Genomic DNA, 24,191 nt, shown 5'->3' on the forward strand with positions numbered 1-24,191 from the left:
ATAAAAATATATGTTGTAAATAACAAACTTAATGTTACACCTACAAATTATTATATGAAATAATAAAATACTGCAACTGATATAATAATATAATAAACTCAATGAAGTAATATTAATAAATATAATAAACTCAAATAATATTGCACCACTAAATATACAACACAAATTAATATGGTAAGCTTATAATTTAAATATTCCACATGTGCACATATCAGGGACCATGTACAAAATACATTAATCGCAAAAAAAGAGGGGCAGGTGAGAGGAAGAGTAAAACAGAACAAAACCCAACATCACATCTACAAATAGGCCAACATGCTGATCATAATCACGCAGTGTTCACAGATACACACACATACACAAACACACAATAACACACTTAATACAAAATATTCATATTAGTTCATCAGAATGATGCTCAAATTAATGCTAACAATACTTAAAATCAATTTTTTTGCTTCTCAAGAGAAAATATGGAAGTCTGTGCAGGTTATCAGATTGATGAGAAGCATGTTGTTTAATATTGAGCAATGATTTGTAAAAGATTTGAAAAGCTTCACATTTCTGATTGATTTCATCAGCATGTAACTCAGAAATGGGTTAAAGTTGATAGTGTTACTGTGTTAGCTGTGTTACTGAATCCTTGCTTCATTACTCAGCAGCAGCTGTAAACTAAGCAATCATGGAAAGTGCGGTGTTACAGGATCCAGACAGGATTAGACAGAATTATTGTCTTCAGAATCCGGATCTTCGGATTTGGTTTAAATTGGAATTAAATGTCATGATCTAGAGCCTCTCCTCATCTCTTAGTGACTTTATTAAGGGAGATCCATCTCCATCCCTTCTTTTGAGCTGCACCAGAACAGCAAACATGCAGCATCTGTAGAGAAGCAGTTGCCTATTATCACTTTTGTTTATGTTTTGTAATATTTTGTGAAGCTGTTGTTTTGACCTGTGGACTTTTTGAACTTGAGTTGGATTTGTTTTGATGGACCCCTGACAATATTTTCTTACAAGGAAGCAGTTTGTGGCATCCCTGTGTCATCCACACTGTTATCAATCCCTCAATTAATCTACACTGAGCAAAATGGAAACTGATGCTCTCCAAGGAAACTCTTCATCGTCTCACAGCTCAGTGAACACTGAGTTCCTCTCACAGACTGGCTACACAGTACTGGCCATTATCATGTGTGTATTTTCTGTAGCAGGGATCATCCTCAATGTCCTTGTGATCGTGGTGACAGTGAAATACAGACAGCTAAGGCAACCACTGAGCTACGCCCTGGTTAACCTGGCCATATGTGACCTGGGCTGTGCTGTGTTTGGAGGGCTGCCCACCACAGTAACCAGTGCCATGGGATACTTCAGCCTGGGACGTGTGGGCTGCGTGTTGGAGGGTTTTGCTGTTTCCTTTTTTGGTGAGCCAATTCAGAGCTAGTCTATATTAGTATTTTGCATGTCAAAGTTTTACTTACAACTTGATTTGATTCAATTTGCACTGTGGTGGAAATACTGGAGGAAGTATTCAAATCCTTTACGTAAGTAAAATGTACTTATGTATAACTACGCTATTAGTAAAGTACAGCTAACAGTGTGAATTTATTGCATTCACAAATACAGTGTTTGGTGCCAAAGTATCAACAAAGTACACTTTAAATTTATTCCTTACTAAAAGTATTCTTTTTACAGTAAAATGGCCCCTGTGAGTGATACATCATTATGCATGATATTGTTGGTTTGCTAATAATACTAATACAATGATGATCATAGCATTTTGTTGTCAGTCAAGGTGGAGCTAGTTTTAACTACTTTATATACAGTTCAGTAGCCTGCTCCATTTGTTTCCAAAAGGGTCCCACGATAAATTTGGGGCCATCAGGAGTACCCTTTATCAAGTAGAAAGGAATAAATCAAAGTTATGTTACAGAAATTTGTATTCATTTACTGGACTTTGCTTTTATGCCTCCGCACCGATGACATTCGTGGCTTATTGTATTATACATACTATACAAATTATGTTTTTGGCCAAGTAGTTAGGGGGCATACCACATGGCCATAAATGCCTTGAGCACCAAGTCTCTGATTCAACTCCCAGTTGGTCAAATCTGCATGTCATGCCCCTATTCTTTTTCCCCACATTTCCTGTGTCGTCACTGTCTCTAATAAATTCAAAACAAATGATTTAATACAATTCTATTAACTTAATTACATATATTTTATTTGATCAATTTCACTCAATGTAGTTCAATTTAATTTGAATCTGTGGTAGGCAGAAATCTAGCCAAAAACTGTAATATACATACATCTGTTGATTTTCCATTAATAAAATATATGTAAATATGACATAAAATTATATATGTACATACATTATAGCCTAAATATGTAAACTATACATGTGAAACAATATCATATATTGACATATATGTCTAGCTAATACAAACATGTACTTTAGTATGTCTGTTTATATTATAGACATATTTTACATAAATATATATCAGTCCCAAAGCCTGTCAGTATATGTTCGTCATAAAAAAATATACATCATAGTATAGTAAGACATTAAAGGGTCATAGTACAGTAAGGCATAAAAATGTTATAGTATAGTAAGGCTACAAAACTCATATTATGGTGAGGTATAAACATTTCATAGTATAGGAAGGCATTTAAAGTTCATAGTATAGTCAGGCATAAGAGTGTAATATCATATTAAGCAATGAAATGTCATAGTATAGCAAAGCAAAAAAACATCATACCATAGTAAGGCAGAAGGACTAAAATTGTAATAAGGCATAAAAAGTCATATTATATCAATGCATAAAAACGTTATATTGTAGTAAGACATAAAAATGTCATAGTGCACTAAGGAAAGGAAAAGTGCTAGTAGGGCAAAAAAGTCACCATTAAAAGTCATATAAAGGTCATAGTATAGTGAGGAATAAAATATTACAATTAGGCATACAAAGTCATTGAAAATTCAAAGTATAGAAAGGCATTAAAAATGTCATAGTAAATAAGGCATAAACATGTCATGAAAATATGAAAGTATAATAATGCACAAAATGTCAAAGTATAATGAGACATAAAATGTTATGGTATAGTAAGGCATAAAAGTGTCATAAGAACGTCATAGTAAGGCATTAAATGTCATTAAATAATAAGGGAAAAAAGTCATAATATAGTTCGACATAAAAAATGTCACAGTAAAGTAAGGCTTAAAAAGGTCATAATATAGTGAGGCATATAATGTCAAAAAAACATCATATTATATTAAGGCATAAAATATCATAAAAAGGTCATAGTATAGTAAGGAATTAATTGATATAGTATAGTAAGCCATGAAAATTTCAAAAAACGTCATAGTATAGTATGACATAAAACGTCAAAAAAACATTGTCTTATATTAAGGCATAAGAGGTCACAAACAGGTCCTAGTATGGTAAGGAATAAAAGGACATACTATAGTATGGCATAAAACAGTCAAAAAACGTCATAGTATAGTTTGGCATTAAAATGTCAAAAAACGTCATATTATATTAAGGCATAAAAGGTCACAAAAAGGTCATAGTATGGTAAGGAATAAAAGGACACAGTATAATAAGTCTTGATAATGCCAAAAAAATGTCATAAAACGTCATGGTATAGTATGGCATTAAACGACAAAAAATCATCATATTATATTAAGGCATAAAAGGTCATAAAAAGGTCATAGTATGGTAAGGAATTAAATGACACAGTATAGTAAGCCATGAAAATTTCAAATGTCAAGAAAACGTCATAGTATAGTAAGCCTAGAAAATTTCAAAAAACGTCATAGTATAGTATGGCATAAAATGTCCAAAAAACATTGTCTTATATTAAGGCATAAAAGGTCATAAAAAGGTCATAGTATAGTAAGGAATTAAATGACATAGTATAGTAAGCCTTGAAAATTTCAAAAAACGTCATAGTATAGTATGGCATTAAACGTCAAAAAACGTCATAGTATAGTATGGCATTAAACGTCAAAAAATCATCATATTATATTAAGGCATAAAAGGTCATAAAAAGGTCATAGTATGGTAAGGAATAAAAGGACATACTATAGTATGGCATTAAAATGTCAAAAAACGTCATAGTATAGTATGGCATAAAACGTCAAAAAAACATTGTCTTATATTAAGGCATAAAATATCATAAAAAGGTCATAGTATGGTAAGGAATAAAAGGACATAGTATGATAAGGCATAAAAATACCAAAAGACGCCATAGTATAGTATGGCATAAAACGTCAAAAAAACATTGTGTTATATTAAGGCATAAAAGGTCATAAAAAGGTCATAGTATGGTAAGGAATAAATGGACATACTATAGTATGGCATATAAATGTCAAAAAAACGTCATAGTAATACATGTAGCGTAGTGGTCTAAGCAGGCGCCCCATGTGTAGAGGCTACAGTCCTCGCTGCAGTCTGCCCTGGTTCGAGTCCCGCATCGGACTACCTTCACTGCATGTCATTCCCCCTCTCTGCCTCCCCATTTCCTGTCTCTCTACTGTCCTGTCAAATAAAGGCATAAAAAGCCCAAAAAATGTCAAAAAACGTAATAGTATAGTATGGCATTAAACGTCAAAAAATCATCATATTATATTAAGGCATAAAATATCATAAAAAGGTCATATTATGGTAAGGAATAAAAGGACATACTATAGTATGGCATTAAAATGTCAAAAAACGTCATAGTATAGTATGGCATTAAACGTCAAAAAAAAAAAGATTATATTAAGGCATGAAAGGTCATAAAAAGGTCATATTATGGTAAGGAATTAAATGACATAGTATAGTAAGCCTTGAACATTTCAAAAAATGTCATAGTATAGTATGGCATAAAACGTCAAAAAAACATTGTCTTATATTAAGGCATAAAAGGTCACAAAAAGGTCATAGTATGGTCAGGAATAAAAGTACGTAGTATGATAAGGCCTGAAAATGCCAAAAGACGTCATAGTATAGTATGGCATTAAACGACAAAAAATCATCATATTATATTAGGCATAAAAGGTCATAAAAAGGTCATAGTATGGTAAGGAATAAAAGGACATACTATAGTATGGCATTAAAATGTCAAAAAACGTCATAGTATAGTATGGCATTAAAATGTCAAAAAACGTCATAGTATAGTATGGCATAAAACGTCAAAAAAACATTGTCTTATATTAAGGCATAAAAGGTCACAAAAAGGTCATAGTATGGTCAGGAATAAAAGTACGTAGTATGATAAGGCCTGAAAATGCCAAAAGACGTCATAGTATAGTATGGCATTAAACATCAAAAAAAAAAAAGATTATATTAAGGCATGAAAGGTCATAAAAAGGTCATATTATGGTAAGGAATTAAATGACATAGTATAGTAAGCCTTGAAAATTTCAAAAAATGTCATAGTATAGTATGGCATTAAACGTCAAAAAACGTCATAGTATAGTATAGCATTGAACGGAAAAAAAAACATCATATTATATTAAGGCATGAAATATCAGAAAAAGGTCATAGTATGGTAAGGAATAAAAGGACATAGTATGATAAGGCATAAAATACCAAAAAATGTCATAGTATAGTATGGCATTAAAAAGTCAAAAAACGGCATAGTACATTATGGCATAAAACGTCAAAATAATGTCATATTATATTAAGGCATGAAAGGTCATAAAAAGGTCATATTATGGTAAGGAATTAAATGACATAGTATAGTAAGCCTTGAAAATGTCAAAAAACGTCATAGTATAGTATGGCATAAAACGTCAAAAAAAGATTGTCTTATATTAAGGCATAAAAGGTCACAAAAAGGTCATAGTATGGTAAGGAATTAAATGACATAGTATAGTAAGCCTTGAAAATGTCAAAAAACGTCATAGTATAGTATGGCATTAAAATGTCAAAAAGCGTCATAGTATAGTATGGCATTAAACGTCAAAAAAAAAAAAGATTATATTAAGGCATGAAAGGTCATAAAAAGGTCATATTATGGTAAGGAATTAAATGACATAGTATAGTAAGCCTTGAAAATTTCAAAAAACGTCATAGTATAGTATGGCATAAAACGTCAAAAAAACATTGTGTTATATTAAGACATAAAAGGTCATAAAAAGGTCATATTATGGTAAGGAATAAAAGGACATACTATAGTATGGCATTAAAATGTCAAAAAACGTCATAGTATAGTATGGCATAAAAGGTCATAAAAACATCATATTACATTATGGCATAAAAGGTCAAAAAAATGTCATATTATATTAAGGCATAAAATATCATAAAAATATTATGGTGAGGTATAAAAGGACATACTATAGTATGGCATAAAACGTCAAAAAGCAGGGCATCATGTAGCGTAGTGGTCTAAGCAGGCGCCCCATGTGTAGAGGCTACAGTCCTCGCTGCAGTCTGCCCCGGTTCGAGTCCCGCATCGGATTGCCTTTACTGCATGTCATTCCCCCTCTCTGCCTCCCCATTTCCTGTCTCTCTACTGTCCTGTCAAATAAAGGCATAAAAAGCCCAAAAAATATACTTTAAAAAAAAAAAAAATGTCAAAAAACATAATAGTATAGTATGGCATAAAACGTCAAAAAAACATTGTCTTATATTAAGGCATAAAAGGTCATAAAAAGGTCATAGTATGGTAAGGAATTAAATGACATAGTATAGTAAGCCTTGAAAATTTAAAAAAATGTCATAGTATAGTATGGCATGAAAATGTCAAAAAACGTCATAGTATAGTATGGCATTAAACGTCAAAAAAAAAAAAGATTATATTAAGGCATGAAAGGTCATAAAAAGGTCATATTATGGTAAGGAATTAAATGACATAGTATAGTAAGCCTTGAAAATTTAAAAAAATGTCATAGTATAGTGTGGCATTAAATGTCAAAAAAACATCATATTATATTAAGGCATAAAAGGTCATAAAAACATCATATTACATTAAGGCATAAAAGGTCATATAAAGGTCATAGTATGGTAAGGAAATGATTGACATAGTATAGTAAGCCTTGAAAATTAAAAAAAAACGTCATAGCATAGTATGGCATTAAAAAGTCAAAAAACGGCATAGTACAGTATGGCATAAAAGGTCAAAAAAATGTCATTTTATATTAAGGCATAAAATATCATAAAAGGGTCATAGTATAGTAAGGAATTAATTGATATAGTATAGTAAGCCATGAAAATTTCAAAAAACGTCATAGTATAGTATGACATAAAACGTCAAAAAAACATTGTCTTATATTAAGGCATAAGAGGTCACAAACAGGTCCTAGTATGGTAAGGAATAAAAATGTTATAGTATAGTAAGGCTACAAAACTCATATTATGGTGAGGTATAAACATTTCATAGTATAGGAAGGCATTTAAAGTTCATAGTATAGTCAGGCATAAGAGTGTAATATCATATTAAGCAATGAAATGTCATAGTATAGTAAAGCAAAAAAACATCATACCATAGTAAGGCAGAAGGACTAAAATTGTAATAAGGCATAAAAAGTCATATTATATCAATGCATAAAAACGTTATATTGTAGTAAGACATAAAAATGTCATAGTGCACTAAGGAAAGGAAAAGTGCTAGTAGGGCAAAAAAGTCACCATTAAAAAGTCATATAAAGGTCATAGTATAGTGAGGAATAAAATATTACAATTAGGCATACAAAGTCATTGAAAATTCAAAGTATAGAAAGGCATTAAAATGTCATAGTAAATAAGGCATAAACATGTCATGAAAATATGAAAGTATAATAATGCACAAAATGTCAAAGTATAATGAGACATAAAATGTTATGGTATAGTAAGGCATAAAAGTGTCATAAGAACGTCATAGTAAGGCATTAAAATGTCATTAAATAATAAGGGAAAAAAGTCATAATATAGTTCGACATAAAAAATGTCACAGTAAAGTAAGGCTTAAAAAGGTCATAATATAGTGAGGCATATAATGTCAAAAAAACATCATATTATATTAAGGCATAAAATATCATAAAAAGGTCATAGTATAGTAAGGAATTAATTGATATAGTATAGTAAGCCATGAAAATTTAAAAAACGTCATAGTATAGTATGACATAAAACGTCAAAAAAACATTGTCTTATATTAAGGCATAAGAGGTCACAAACAGGTCCTAGTATGGTAAGGAATAAAAGGACATACTATAGTATGGCATAAAACAGTCAAAAAACGTCATAGTATAGTTTGGCATTAAAATGTCAAAAAACGTCATGTTATATTAAGGCATAAAAGGTCACAAAAAGGTCATAGTATGGTAAGGAATAAAAGGACACAGTATAATAAGTCTTGATAATGCCAAAAAAATGTCATAAAACGTCATGGTATAGTATGGCATTAAACGACAAAAAATCATCATATTATATTAAGGCATAAAAGGTCATAAAAAGGTCATAGTATGGTAAGGAATAAAAGGACATACTATAGTATGGCATTAAAATGTCAAAAAACGTCATAGTATAGTATGGCATTAAAATGTCAAAAAACGTCATAGTATAGTATGGCATAAAACGTCAAAAAAACATTGTCTTATATTAAGGCATAAAAGGTCACAAAAAGGTCATAGTATGGTCAGGAATAAAAGTACGTAGTATGATAAGGCCTGAAAATGCCAAAAGACGTCATAGTATAGTATGGCATTAAACATCAAAAAAAAAAAAGATTATATTAAGGCATGAAATATCAGAAAAAGGTCATAGTATGGTAAGGAATTAAATGACATAGTATAGTAAGCCTTGAAAATTTCAAAAAATGTCATAGTATAGTATGGCATTAAACGTCAAAAAACGTCATAGTATAGTATAGCATTGAACGGAAAAAAAACATCATATTATATTAAGGCATGAAATATCAGAAAAAGGTCATAGTATGGTAAGGAATAAAAGGACATAGTATGATAAGGCATAAAATACCAAAAAATGTCATAGTATAGTATGGCATTAAAAAGTCAAAAAACGGCATAGTACATTATGGCATAAAACGTCAAAATAATGTCATATTATATTAAGGCATGAAAGGTCATAAAAAGGTCATATTATGGTAAGGAATTAAATGACATAGTATAGTAAGCCTTGAAAATTTCAAAAAACGTCATAGTATAGTATGGCATAAAACGTCAAAAAAACATTGTGTTATATTAAGACATAAAAGGTCATAAAAAGGTCATATTATGGTAAGGAATAAAAGGACATACTATAGTATGGCATAAAAATGTCAAAAAACGTCATAGTATAGTATGGCATTAAACGTCAAAAAAAAAAAAAGATTATATTAAGGCATGAAAGGTCATAAAAAGGTCATATTATGGTAAGGAATTAAATGACATACTATAGTATGGCATTAAAATGTCAAAAAACGGCATTGTACATTATGGCATAAAACGTCCAAAAAACATTGTCTTATATTAAGGCATAAAAGGTCATAAAAAGGTCATAGTATGGTAAGGAATTAAATGACATAGTATAGTAAGCCTTGAAAATTAAAAAAAAAACGTCATAGCATAGTATGGCATTAAATTGTCAAAAAACGTTATAGTATAGTATGGCATTTAAAAGTCAAAAAACGGCATAGTATAGTATGGCATTAGATGTCAAAAAATGGGGCATCATGTAGCGTAGTGGTCTAAGCAGGTGCCCCATGTGTAGAGGCTACAGTCCTCGCTGCAGTCTGTCCTGGTTCGAGTCCCGCATCGGACTGCCTTTACTGCACGTCATTCCCCCTCTCTGCCTCCCCATTTCCTGTCTCTCTACTGTCCTGTCAAATAAAGGCATAAAAAGCCCAAAAAATATACTTAAAAAATGTCAAAAAACGTAATAGTATAGTATGGCATTAAACGTCAAAAAAACATTGTCTTATATTAAGGCATAAAAGGTCACAAAAAGGTCATAGTATGGTCAGGAATAAAAGTACGTAGTATGATAAGGCCTGAAAATGCCAAAAGACGTCATAGTATAGTATGGCATTAAACGTCAAAAAAAAAAAAGATTATATTAAGGCATGAAAGGTCATAAAAAGGTCATATTATGGTAAGGAATTAAATGACATAGTATAGTAAGCCTTGAAAATTTCAAAAAATGTCATAGTAAAGTATGGCATTTAACGTCAAAAAACGTCATAGTATAGTATAGCATTGAACGGAAAAAAAACATCATATTATATTAAGGCATGAAATATCAGAAAAAGGTCATAGTATGGTAAGGAATAAAAGGACATAGTATGATAAGGCATAAAATACCAAAAAACGTCATAGTATAGTATGGCATTAAAAAGTCAAAAAACGGCATAGTACATTATGGCATAAAACGTCAAAATAATGTCATATTATATTAAGGCATGAAAGGTCATAAAAAGGTCATATTATGGTAAGGAATTAAATGACATAGTATAGTAAGCCATGAAAATTTCAAATGTCAAAAAACGTCATAGTATAGTATGGCATAAAACGTCAAAAAAACATTGTCTTATATTAAGGCATAAAAGGTCACAAAAAGGTCATAGTATGGTAAGGAATTAAATGACATAGTATAGTAAGCCTTGAAAATTTCAAAAAACGTCATAGTATAGTATGGCATAAAACGTCAAAAAAACATTGTGTTATATTAAGAAATAAAAGGTCATAAAAAGGTCATATTATGGTAAGGAATAAAAGGACATACTATAGTATGGCATAAAAATGTCAAAAAACGTCATAGTATAGTATGGCATTAAAATGTCAAAAAACGTCATAGTATAGTATGGCATTAAACGTCAAAAAAAAAAAAGATTATATTAAGGCATGAAAGGTCATAAAAAGGTCATATTATGGTAAGGAATTAAATGACATAGTATAGTAAGCCTTGAAAATTTCAAAAAACGTCATAGTATAGTATGGCATAAAAGGTCATAAAAACATCATATTACATTAAGGCATAAAAGGTCATAAAAACATCATATTACATTAAGGCATAAAAGGTCATATAAAGGTCATAGTATGGTAAGGAAATGATTGACATAGTATAGTAAGCCTTGAAAATTTAAAAAAAAACGTCATAGCATAGTATGGCATTAAATTGTCAAAAAACGTTATAGTATAGTATGGCATAAAACGTCAAAAAAACATTGTCTTATATTAAGGCATAAAATATCATAAAAATGTCATATCATGGTGAGGAATAAAAGGACATACTATAGTATGGCATTAAAATGTCAAAAAACGGCATAGTACATTATGGCATAAAACGTCCAAAAAACATTGTCTTATATTAAGGCATAAAAGGTCATAAAAAGGTCATAGTATGGTGAGGAATTAAATGACATAGTATAGTAAGCCTTGAAAATTTAAAAAAAAACGTCATAGCATAGTATGGCATTAAATTGTCAAAAAACGTTATAGTATAGTATGGCATTAAAAAGTCAAAAAACGGCATAGTATAGTATGGCATTAGATGTCAAAAAATGGGGCATCATGTAGCGTAGTGGTCTAAGCAGGTACCCCATGTGTAGAGGCTACAGTCCTCGCTGCAGTCTGTCCTGGTTCGAGTCCCGCATCGGACTGCCTTTACTGCACGTCATTCCCCCTCTCTGCCTCCCCATTTCCTGTCTCTCTACTGTCCTGTCAAATAAAGGCATAAAAAGCCCAAAAAATATACTTAAAAAATGTCAAAAAACGTAATAGTATAGTATGGCATTAAACGTCAAAAAAACATTGTCTTATATTAAGGCATAAAAGGTCACAAAAAGGTCATAGTATGGTCAGGAATAAAAGTACGTAGTATGATAAGGCCTGAAAATGCCAAAAGACGTCATAGTATAGTATGGCATTAAACGTCAAAAAAAAAAAAGATTATATTAAGGCATGAAAGGTCATAAAAAGGTCATATTATGGTAAGGAATTAAATGACATAGTATAGTAAGCCTTGAAAATTTCAAAAAATGTCATAGTAAAGTATGGCATTTAACGTCAAAAAACGTCATAGTATAGTATAGCATTGAACGGAAAAAAAACATCATATTATATTAAGGCATGAAATATCAGAAAAAGGTCATAGTATGGTAAGGAATAAAAGGACATAGTATGATAAGGCATAAAATACCAAAAAACGTCATAGTATAGTATGGCATTAAAAAGTCAAAAAACGGCATAGTACATTATGGCATAAAACGTCAAAATAATGTCATATTATATTAAGGCATGAAAGGTCATAAAAAGGTCATATTATGGTAAGGAATTAAATGACATAGTATAGTAAGCCATGAAAATTTCAAATGTCAAAAAACGTCATAGTATAGTATGGCATAAAACGTCAAAAAAACATTGTCTTATATTAAGGCATAAAAGGTCACAAAAAGGTCATAGTATGGTAAGGAATTAAATGACATAGTATAGTAAGCCTTGAAAATTTCAAAAAACGTCATAGTATAGTATGGCATAAAACGTCAAAAAAACATTGTGTTATATTAAGACATAAAAGGTCATAAAAAGGTCATATTATGGTAAGGAATAAAAGGACATACTATAGTATGGCATAAAAATGTCAAAAAACGTCATAGTATAGTATGGCATTAAAATGTCAAAAAACGTCATAGTATAGTATGGCATTAAACGTCAAAAAAAAAAAAGATTATATTAAGGCATGAAAGGTCATAAAAAGGTCATATTATGGTAAGGAATTAAATGACATAGTATAGTAAGCCTTGAAAATTTCAAAAAATGTCATATTATATTAAGGCATGAAAGGTCATAAAAACATCATATTACATTAAGGCATAAAAGGTCATAAAAACATCATATTACATTAAGGCATAAAAGGTCATATAAAGGTCATAGTATGGTAAGGAAATGATTGACATAGTATAGTAAGCCTTGAAAATTTAAAAAAAACGTCATAGCATAGTATGGCATTAAATTGTCAAAAAACGTTATAGTATAGTATGGCATAAAACGTCAAAAAAACATTGTCTTATATTAAGGCATAAAAGGTCACAAAAAGGTCATAGTATGGTAAGGAATAAAAGGACATACTATAGTATGGCATAAAAATGTCAAAAAACGTCATAGTATAGTATGGCATAAAACGTCAAAAAAACATTGTCTTATATTAAGGCATAAAAGGTCATAAAAAGGTCATAGTATGGTAAGGAATTAAATGACATAGTATAGTAAGCCTTGAAAATTTCAAAAAACGTCATAGTATAGTATGGCATAAAACGTCAAAAAAACATCATATTACATTAAGGCATAAAAGGTCATAAAAACATCATATTACATTAAGGCATAAAAGGTCATATAAAGGTCATAGTATGGTAAGGAAATGATTGACATAGTATAGTAAGCCTTGAAAATTTAAAAAAAACGTCATAGCATAGTATGGCATTAAATTGTCAAAAAACGTTATAGTATAGTATGGCATAAAACGTCAAAAAAACATTGTCTTATATTAAGGCATAAAATATCATAAAAATGTCATATCATGGTGAGGAATAAAAGGACATACTATAGTATGGCATTAAAATGTTAAAAAAACGGCATAGTACATTATGGCATAAAACGTCCAAAAAACATTGTCTTATATTAAGGCATAAAAGGTCATAAAAAGGTCATAGTATGGTAAGGAATTAAATGACATAGTATAGTAAGCCTTGAAAATTTAAAAAAAAACGTCATAGCATAGTATGGCATTAAATTGTCAAAAAACGTTATAGTATAGTATGGCATTAAAAAGTCAAAAAACGGCATAGTACATTATGGCATAAAAGGTCAAAAAAATGTCATATTATATTAAGGCATAAAAGGTCGTAAAAAGGTCATAGTATGGTAAGGAATAAAAGGACATACTATAGTATGGCATAAAACGTCAAAAAACAGGGCATCATGTAGCGTAGTGGTCTAAGTGCCTCCCCATTTCCTGTCTCTCTACTGTCCTGTCAAATAAAGCCATAAAAAGCCCAAAAAATATACTTAAAAAAAAAAAAAAATGTCAAAAAACATAATAGTATAGTATGGCATAAAACGTCAAAAAAACATTGTCTTATATTAAGGCATAAAAGGTCACAAAAAGGTCATAGTATGGTAAGGAATAAATGGACATACTATAGTACGGCATAAAACGTCAAAAAAACATCATATTATATTAAGGCATAAAATGTAAAAAAACGTCATAGTATAGTATGGCATAAAACGTCAAAAAAACATTGTCTTATATTAAGGCATAAAATATCATAAAAATGTCATATCATGGTGAGGAATAAAAGGACATACTATAGTATGGCATAAAACGTCAAAAAAACATCATATTATATTAAGGCATAAAATGTAAAAAAACGTCATAGTATAGTATGGCATAAAACGTCAAAAAAACATTGTCTTATATTAAGGCATAAAATATCATAAAAATGTCATATCATGGTGAGGAATAAAAGGACATACTATAGTATGGCATTAAAATGTCAAAAAACGGCATAGTACATTATGGCATAAAACGTCCAAAAAACATTGTCTTATATTAAGGCATAAAAGGTCATAAAAAGGTCATAGTATGGTAGGGAATTAAATGACATAGTATAGTAAGCCATGAAAATTTAAAAAAAAACGTCATAGCATAGTATGGCATTAAATTGTCAAAAAACGTTATAGTATAGTATGGCATTAAAAAGTCAAAAAACGGCATAGTATAGTATGGCATTAGATGTCAAAAAATGGGGCATCATGTAGCGTAGTGGTCTAAGCAGGTGCCCCATGTGTAGAGGCTACAGTCCTCGCTGCAGTCTGTCCTGGTTCGAGTCCCGCATCGGACTGCCTTTACTGCACGTCATTCCCCCTCTCTGCCTCCCCATTTCCTGTCTCTCTACTGTCCTGTCAAATAAAGGCATAAAAAGCCCAAAAAATATACTTAAAAAATGTCAAAAAACGTAATAGTATAGTATGGCATTAAACGTCAAAAAAACATTGTCTTATATTAAGGCATAAAAGGTCACAAAAAGGTCATAGTATGGTCAGGAATAAAAGTACGTAGTATGATAAGGCCTGAAAATGCCAAAAGACGTCATAGTATAGTATGGCATTAAACGTCAAAAAAAAAAAAGATTATATTAAGGCATGAAAGGTCATAAAAAGGTCATATTATGGTAAGGAATTAAATGACATAGTATAGTAAGCCTTGAAAATTTCAAAAAATGTCATAGTAAAGTATGGCATTTAACGTCAAAAAACGTCATAGTATAGTATAGCATTGAACGGAAAAAAAACATCATATTATATTAAGGCATGAAATATCAGAAAAAGGTCATAGTATGGTAAGGAATAAAAGGACATAGTATGATAAGGCATAAAATACCAAAAAACGTCATAGTATAGTATGGCATTAAAAAGTCAAAAAACGGCATAGTACATTATGGCATAAAACGTCAAAATAATGTCATATTATATTAAGGCATGAAAGGTCATAAAAAGGTCATATTATGGTAAGGAATTAAATGACATAGTATAGTAAGCCATGAAAATTTCAAATGTCAAAAAACGTCATAGTATAGTATGGCATAAAACGTCAAAAAAACATTGTCTTATATTAAGGCATAAAAGGTCACAAAAAGGTCATAGTATGGTAAGGAATTAAATGACATAGTATAGTAAGCCTTGAAAATTTCAAAAAACGTCATAGTATAGTATGGCATAAAACGTCAAAAAAACATTGTGTTATATTAAGAAATAAAAGGTCATAAAAAGGTCATATTATGGTAAGGAATAAAAGGACATACTATAGTATGGCATAAAAATGTCAAAAAACGTCATAGTATAGTATGGCATTAAAATGTCAAAAAACGTCATAGTATAGTATGGCATTAAACGTCAAAAAAAAAAAAGATTATATTAAGGCATGAAAGGTCATAAAAAGGTCATATTATGGTAAGGAATTAAATGACATAGTATAGTAAGCCTTGAAAATTTCAAAAAATGTCATAGTATAGTATGGCATAAAAGGTCATAAAAACATCATATTACATTAAGGCATAAAAGGTCATAAAAACATCATATTACATTAAGGCATAAAAGGTCATATAAAGGTCATAGTATGGTAAGGAAATGATTGACATAGTATAGTAAGCCTTGAAAATTTAAAAAAAAACGTCATAGCATAGTATGGCATTAAATTGTCAAAAAACGTTATAGTATAGTATGGCATAAAACGTCAAAAAAACATTGTCTTATATTAAGGCATAAAATATCATAAAAATGTCATATCATGGTGAGGAATAAAAGGACATACTATGGTATGGCATTAAAATGTCAAAAAACGGCATAGTACATTATGGCATAAAACGTCCAAAAAACATTGTCTTATATTAAGGCATAAAATATCATAAAAATGTCATATCATGGTGAGGAATAAAAGGACATACTATAGTATGGCATTAAAATGTCAAAAAACGGCATAGTACATTATGGCATAAAACATCCAAAAAACATTGTCTTATATTAAGGCATAAAAGGTCATAAAAAGGTCATAGTATGGTGAGGAATTAAATGACATAGTATAGTAAGCCTTGAAAATTTAAAAAAAAACGTCATAGCATAGTATGGCATTAAATTGTCAAAAAACGTTATAGTATAGTATGGCATTAAAAAGTCAAAAAACGGCATAGTATAGTATGGCATTAGATGTCAAAAAATGGGGCATCATGTAGCGTAGTGGTCTAAGCAGGTGCCCCATGTGTAGAGGCTACAGTCCTCGCTGCAGTCTGTCCTGGTTCGAGTCCCGCATCGGACTGCCTTTACTGCACGTCATTCCCCCTCTCTGCCTCCCCATTTCCTGTCTCTCTACTGTCCTGTCAAATAAAGGCATAAAAAGCCCAAAAAATATACTTAAAAAATGTCAAAAAACGTAATAGTATAGTATGGCATTAAACGTCAAAAAAACATTGTCTTATATTAAGGCATAAAAGGTCACAAAAAGGTCATAGTATGGTAAGGAATAAAAGGACATAATATAGTATGGCATTAAAAAGTCAAAAAACGGCATAGTACATTATGACATAAAACGTCAAAATAATGTCATATTATATTAAGGCATGAAAGGTCATAAAAAGGTCATATTATGGTGAGGAATTAAATGACATAGTATAGTAAGCCATGAAAATTTCAAAAAACGTCATAGTATAGTATGGCATTAAACGTCAAAAAAAAAAAGATTATATTAAGGCATAAAAGGTCATAAAAAGGTCATAGTATGGTCAGGAATAAAAGTACGTAGTATGATAAGGCCTGAAAATGCCAAAAGACGTCATAGTATAGTATGGCATTAAACGTCAAAAAAAAAAAAGATTATATTAAGGCATGAAAGGTCATAAAAAGGTCATATTATGGTAAGGAATTAAATGACATAGTATAGTAAGCCTTGAAAATTTAAAAAAAAACGTCATAGCATAGTATGGCATTAAAAAGTCAAAAAACGGCATAGTACATTATGGCATAAAAGGTCAAAAAAATGTCATATTATATTAAGGCATAAAAGGTCGTAAAAAGGTCATAGTATGGTAAGGAATAATGGACATAATATAGTTTGGCATAAAAATGCCAAAAAATGTCGTAGTATAGTATGGCATAAAACGTCAAAAAAACATTGTGTTATATTAAGGCATAAGTATCATAAAAAGGTCCTAGTATAGTAAGGAATTAAATGACATAGTATAGTAAGCCTTGAAAATTTCAAAAAACGTCATAGTATAGTATGGCATAAAACGTCAAAAAAACATTGTCTTATATTAAGGCATAAAAGGTCACAAAAAGGTCCTAGTATGGTAAGGAATAAAACGTCATAGTATAGTATGGCATAAAACGTCAAAAAAACATCACATTATATTAAGGCATAAAATATCATAAAAGGGTCATAGTATGGCATAAAAGGATGAACAATTGTAAAATGCAAACACCAATAAACAATAAACAAAAAATAACTGTCAATAAATATCAGAGTGAACAGCAACAGTGACTCTTGGCATGAGAGTGTGCACCGTCTCCAGATGCAGCTGTGTAGTCCGTTGATTAAAATTGCTTTATTATTCCTGTGTTGATAGTTTTTATTTTGCGATCTTTTAAAAATACATATCTATAGCGTTATATTTCAGTACTGTAGCCCAGAGAAAACTGTCCATTTGGATAGAAGACGTGTAGCAGCAAAAAATAAATCAATGCCTAATATAACAACATGGAAAAATGTTAATTGGCAATTAGATCGTTACCACTCCTTCTCTATACTCTCCAATGTCTTTTTTTTTTCTTCACTAGGCCTAGATTTATCTGACAGTTTTATCCTTCAAATAAATAAATATTAAAACTACCGAACAGTTTCCAAGCCTAGTACACTAACACTTATCTATTTTTTCTACTGCTTGAGCAGCACTGTTTGAGAGCCCAAACAATGCAATTATATGTATATATATATATATATATATATATATATTGGCATATATATATATATATACATTTCAAGCACTCCTGGGGCCCCCCTGGGCGCTATGGCGGCCCTAAGCAGCCGCTTAATTGGCTTATGCCTTGGGCTGGCAGTAATTCTAGTCTAAACCTCTGAGAATCTGAGAATCTTCACCTGTAAAGCAACTAGCAACTTTAGCTATGAGACAAATATGGTGGAATACAAGTACAATATTTCCTAACGAAATATAATTGGAGTAGAAGTATTAAAATGAATAAAATGGAAATATGACAATAATATTGTACTTAGTATAGTACTTAAGTAAATGTGCTTACTTTTCGCCACTAAATCAATTAATGCAAAGGTCAGTAGAATGATGTTTTTTTTTCTTTGGGCTTTTTATGCCTTTATTGGATAGCACAGTAGAGAGAGACAGGAAATGGGGAGGCAGAGAGAGGGGAAATGACATGCAGTAAATGGCCGTCCGATGCGGGATTCGAACCGGGGCCGACTGCAGCGAGGACTGAAGCCTCTACATATGGGGTGCCTAGCTCAACCCACTGCGCCACTCGACGCCCCAGTAGAACGATGTTTTAACAAAATTTTATTTCATCTTTACTTCTTCTTCCAGGTATAGCGAGTCTGTGTACAATAGGAGTTATTTCTGTTGAACGCTACATAGTAGTGTGTTATCCCATGGGTGCTGTCCTCTTCCAGACCAGGTATTAAGATCTCACTTAGATGCATCACACAGAACTTACAAAACTTGATTGTTCCACCTGCATGAATCACACCATCTCTGTTGTCCCTCAGACATGCAGTGGCTGGAGTGGTGCTGTCCTGGGTGTGGTCTTTTGTGTGGAACACTCCACCTCTGTTTGGTTGGGGAAGTTATGAGCTAGAGGGGGTAAAGACTTCATGTGCCCCTAACTGGTACAGTCGTGATGTTGGGAACATGTCCTACATCATCATATACTTTTGCCTTTGCTTTGCTGTGCCCTTCTCCATCATCATGGTGTCCTACTCACGACTATTGTGGACCCTTCGTCAGGTGAGCAATAGACATCTGGTCATACAGTATATTTTTCTTGATTGTAATGATATCATAATAAAGTCTTTTTGCTTGAATCTTGATGTCGTAGGTAACCAAGCTGCAGGTGTCTGAGGCTGGCAGCACAAATCGTGTTGAGGCGCAGGTGGCGCGTATGGTAGTGGTGATGGTGTTGGCCTTCCTAGTCACCTGGCTACCATATGCTGGCATGGCCTTAGCTGTCATCATAGACTCCAGTCTATATATTGACCCCGTTATTGCTACCATCCCTGTTTATTTGGCTAAAAGCAGCACACTCTACAACCCCATCATATATGTTTTCATGAACAGACAGGTAGTCCTCATGCACATTTATATTCACACATACAAAGGAAGAGAAATAAAATGAATTCAGGCATATATAATTATACACTTTAATTTCCCTGTATTAACCATGTGTGCCGTATGTGTGTGTTTGCAGTTTCGAGGATATGCTGTTCCTACTGTCCTGTGTGGATGGAACCCGTGGGCCTCAGATGCACAAATGTCTGAGGGTGAGACCACTGTTGTCACTCTCAACAAGGGCCAAAAAGTCTCACCTAAAGAATCTTTAAAAGAATAAAAGTATGTATGAATGAATACTACAAATTCTCCAAAAAAAAACAAACAAACAACACATTGAAGCACATGGGAAAAGGAAACATTCATCACATGAGACACTGTTCTCTGTCATGTTGGTGATGAATTTTTCTTTTTGATCTCACTTTGAGGATTATAAGATAAGATTCAACCAATTCAATTCAAACTCATTAAACCACATATGCTTTGCTAAAATCAATTATATGCATCAACATGTTCATTCTGTTTAGGCACACTTTGTAAATGTCTCTATGGTGCAAGCAATATAATCTTCCTTTCCTTAGGAATTTTAGTCAGTGGCTGGATTACTTGCGTTAGAACCCCAATAAAATCTGTAATTGCAGATGAATTTTCTAAATTCAAGCTTGAGTTAAATATAAATATATAAGTTTGACAGATCTTAAAATTTTCTTTTCGTGTAAGTAAACATTTGTTTTGTATTGATACATATTTATCCCAAAGTTGATGAGCAAAACAAGTCAATAAATTTCAATTAGCATTTGCAACAAACTGCTGAAGCCCTGTAACATTGAAGAGGCATATATAGTATAGTAATCTGTATGTGGTTGATGTTATAATCTGTCACACTTTCAAAGGATTTATGACAAGAAAAAAAAGTAGTTACATCATTTTTATTTTTTTATTAGGTGTACACATCCCCTTTGCTTTTTAAGGTCTGTGCTCAAGCATGGTACAAACCCATCACACGCAATCGGACCTTTGTCACCTTTATATGATCTTTATGGCTTTCATTGATAAAAATCAAAATTATCAGTGTGTTATACTCCTTTGCAACCTGATACTTCACTCCAGCCGTTTGGATCCAGCATGTTAAACAGCAAAAAAAATAAACCTGTCATCAGTCTCACAGTTTGATCATTCACAGTCATTTCCCCTCTCTAAATAAACACAAATGCAATCATACTCATCCTATTACCTTGGCTTTTTATTGATTACAGAAATATTGCTATGACTTTCATTAAAGAAAAGCAAAAAAAAAAAAAAAAAGCCAGAATGTGAATAGCTGTATCAAACCTGTACACTTTTTTATATACAGAGTGAGGGATCATCTATGTACATGCTACATACCGTCACACTCTGGGTAAATAAGTAGTGCGTCTGACAGGCACAGACATGGGATCACTTCACCTTTTCTGAATCCATTTCGAGAAAAGGCTACAGAAGTGACCCTAGGTTGGTGCCTGAGGAGCAGGAGACTGTAATCTACACCCTCTAGCCATCTCATAGATACAGTACATGTTGACATTTCAACTGATTGGTGTCACACTGTTGTGTGCTTGAACACCTGTTGCTTGGAGAATGGACTTTGGTCCTGTTGTTTCTGGCAGCCTGCAACAATAACAGCATGAAACAACAGTGTGTCTTGAGTGCTTCGAGTCCTGCTAAATACTCAGAGACTTTAGTAACCAGTTAGACAGGCTACATAACAGTTTTCTGTACTATATTCCTTGAGGTTGAGTCAGATTTGTCATACAAACTATCTGGTCCCAATGCCGGCAGCACATCACATTGTTGCTGAATAGCGTGTTATCATTTTCGTCTTTATTTAAGGTACAGTCTCCAGACTCGCTGAGGAGCCATTACAGGTTATTGTGGTGATTGGTGTGAAAAAAATCATGTAATACGATCATGTCCCATGCTTAATTTGAACCAACTGGAAGTACCCCTTTTCCAGCAGCAGCTATTTCACATACCAACTGAAAACTCTGTGAGTTTAGTACAGAAACATGCTTGAAGAGATCACGAGTAAAGACATGAGTAAGGTAGTCTCTGAACAGCAACATTATGGTCAAACTAACAGAGAATGAATAACACAGAAGACCGACAGGTTGATGCTAGGAAATGATTCTTCTTCTCCACATACAGTTCGCAAAGGGTTTCAGGCCATGTACGACATACTCTGCTCTACTGGGGGAGACATACAAGACCAGCTGTACCTCACAGCATCCACAAAACGACACTAGCAATAAGTCCTGAGCTCAAGGAATGTGCAACACGTCCCCAGGCAGTCGCCAACTGTTCCAGTGGGAACACAGTAAAGACTGAGAACAGCATCCTGGAATTATCATTGCTTCTGACAAGTAAAAAGTACGATCATATATATACAGATTAAAAAAAAAAGAAAAAAAAAAGACTAAAAATAAATGCACATGGAGTTGGGCAGGAGAAGTTGGGGTTCTTGAATAGTCTACTCATGATCTAAAGAGGTAAAATCAGGTGCAAACAGATTATCAACGTCAACACCTATACACCACACAACAAATCAAGACAACTTCTGAGTGAAGGCAAAAGAGGAAGGGGGTGTCTAACAATAAGCAGGTGAGGATTTGTACACTTCCTTTACCTCTCCGTCCTTCAATGTTGTCCTTCTTGTGTATTGACACAGGAGCCTCTTGCAGCGTAGTGTTCTTTACAGCATGTGAGTGTGTGACAAATTAAGTAATTATCGTCTACTACTGGTCTGTGAGTTGCAGAGTGCTTTTAATTGTAGTACATCTGTTCATTTTCCTATGGTTAGTGTTGTTTTTTTTTGGTCTTCTTCACTTTAATATCTAGTGTGTACTTTACATCCTACTCTGCTTGAGTGACTGATGAGGTAACGTAATGACAACCACCCTGACCTCGACTGGACAATAAGGTGCTAAAGTTTATCTCTGTAAACTCCAATGATCTACACACTCTTAACTTTCAAGTGAACTTTCAAGTGTGTGTGTGTGTGTGTGTGTGTGTGTGTGTGTGTGTGTGTGTGTGTGTGTGTGTGTGTGTGTGTGTGTTCTATTTAAAGGACCAGTGTGTAAGATTTAGGGGCATCTATTGGCAGAAATGCAATATAATATTCCACATGCTGGGCTCCTCTTCCACAGAGCCTGCAATGTTATACTGCCATGTTTCTACAGTAACCCATAATGGACAAACCAAACACTGGCTATGGAGAGGGCCTTTTGCATTTTTACACTACCTGAAGGCCACTGTAGGTTCTCCTACATGCTTGGAAAGGGAGGGGAGAGGGGAGGGGTATTCAGTTGGTTGCAATCTGCAACCTCACCACTAGATGCCACTAAAACCTACACACTGGTCCTTTAAAGATCATGTAATAAAGGGCCAAGAGGTTAGGCGAGGGTCTAGGGCTGAGGTGCAAAATTCAGAGTTTGGATTCAGGCTGAGGCGTGTTATGAAAAAGCAGAGTTCTACAGCTGAGTCTCTTTATCTACAACAAGAGTCCAAAAAAACAAAAACAAAAATCAGAAAAGAGAGCAACAGGGTTCCTCTCTCTTTCTTTGTCCTTTGAATCATGTCCACCTTCATTCTCTCTTCCTCACAGCTCACTGATGCAGCAAGTTCTGTTCAAAATCCCGAGTCAGCTCCACGTCCTAAATGCTGCCCTCCTCTGGACAGCAGCGGTAGCAGCAGCAAGGAGAATCTTGTACTCTCCCACTTTTCTTCCAGCATCACACACTTCTCTCATTTTTAATTTTTCTGTCTTTAAGGTTCAACTGAGTCTTTATTTTTTTTAGTCAAGTATGAATTCTTCAGCCTTAGTTCTGTGTGGTTTTGTTGTCATTTTGCTATGTGTGTGTGTGTGTGTGTGTGTGTGTGTGTGTGTATGTATGTGTGTTTATATGGCAGGGTGTGTGTAGCTCCTTCAGTTTGTATGGCAGGGTCAGTGAATGTATGTCTGACAGGACAGCTCCACGTGTCACTGTCCTCCTCACCTCAGCGCCCCCGCCAGCACTAAAACAACACACTCTGCCTCCTGCTCTTCCCCTGGGCTGAGAGAGAGAGAGACACAGAGAGAGGGAGAGAGAGAGGGAAAGAGAGAGAGACAGAGACAGAGAGATGTGAAAAAAGGTTTGAATTTGATTTGGACACACACACACACACACACACACACACACACACACACACACACACACACACACACACACACACACACACACACACACATTTCACTCCATGCCAGCAACACAAAATGTACACTATAGGGCCAAAAGCACTGGATCCTGTAGAGCTGCAACCAGCAATTATTTTCATTATCAATGAATTTACCAAAATTGATTAATCAAACTTTTATC

The 24,191-nt window shown here is 32.9% G+C and overlaps 2 protein-coding genes across 7 annotated transcripts in view; one reads left to right on the forward strand and one right to left on the reverse strand.

The window, feature by feature from the left end:
- Positions 1 to 879: 879 nt before the first annotated feature.
- On the forward strand, positions 880 to 21,105 carry parapinopsina (parapinopsin a). The gene is made up of 5 exons (XM_056384359.1): positions 880 to 1,418; positions 19,060 to 19,150; positions 19,242 to 19,479; positions 19,571 to 19,813; positions 19,940 to 21,105. The coding sequence occupies exons 1-5, from the start codon at positions 1,088 to 1,090 to the stop codon at positions 20,078 to 20,080; spliced, it is 1,044 nt and encodes a 347-aa protein (XP_056240334.1). The 5' UTR covers positions 880 to 1,087; the 3' UTR covers positions 20,081 to 21,105.
- Positions 20,724 to 24,191, reverse strand: part of LOC130174505 (cyclin-dependent kinase 17-like) — a 36,905-nt gene continuing 33,437 nt past the window's right edge. For all 6 annotated transcript variants that reach the window (XM_056384350.1, XM_056384351.1, XM_056384352.1 and 3 more), the window contains one exon: positions 20,724 to 23,888. Coding sequence is in view for 2 of the 6 variants with exons in the window: in XM_056384352.1 (XP_056240327.1) it covers positions 23,851 to 23,888 (38 nt within the window). In the remaining 4 variants the exon portion in view is untranslated. The remainder of the gene's footprint in view (positions 23,889 to 24,191) is intronic.

This window comes from Seriola aureovittata, chromosome 9 (assembly GCF_021018895.1).
Source record: "Seriola aureovittata isolate HTS-2021-v1 ecotype China chromosome 9, ASM2101889v1, whole genome shotgun sequence".
Taxonomy (NCBI): Eukaryota; Metazoa; Chordata; class Actinopteri; order Carangiformes; family Carangidae; genus Seriola; species Seriola aureovittata.

Coding starts and splice junctions, on each gene's coding strand:
- parapinopsina (XM_056384359.1), top strand. CDS start 1,088: ATGGAAACTGATGCTCTCCAAGGAAACTCTTCATCGTCTCACAGCTCA. Junction 1,419..19,059: donor TTTTGCTGTTTCCTTTTTTG/GTGAGCCAATTC, acceptor TTCTTCTTCCAG/GTATAGCGAGTCTGTGTACA. Junction 19,151..19,241: donor GCTGTCCTCTTCCAGACCAG/GTATTAAGATCT, acceptor GTTGTCCCTCAG/ACATGCAGTGGCTGGAGTGG.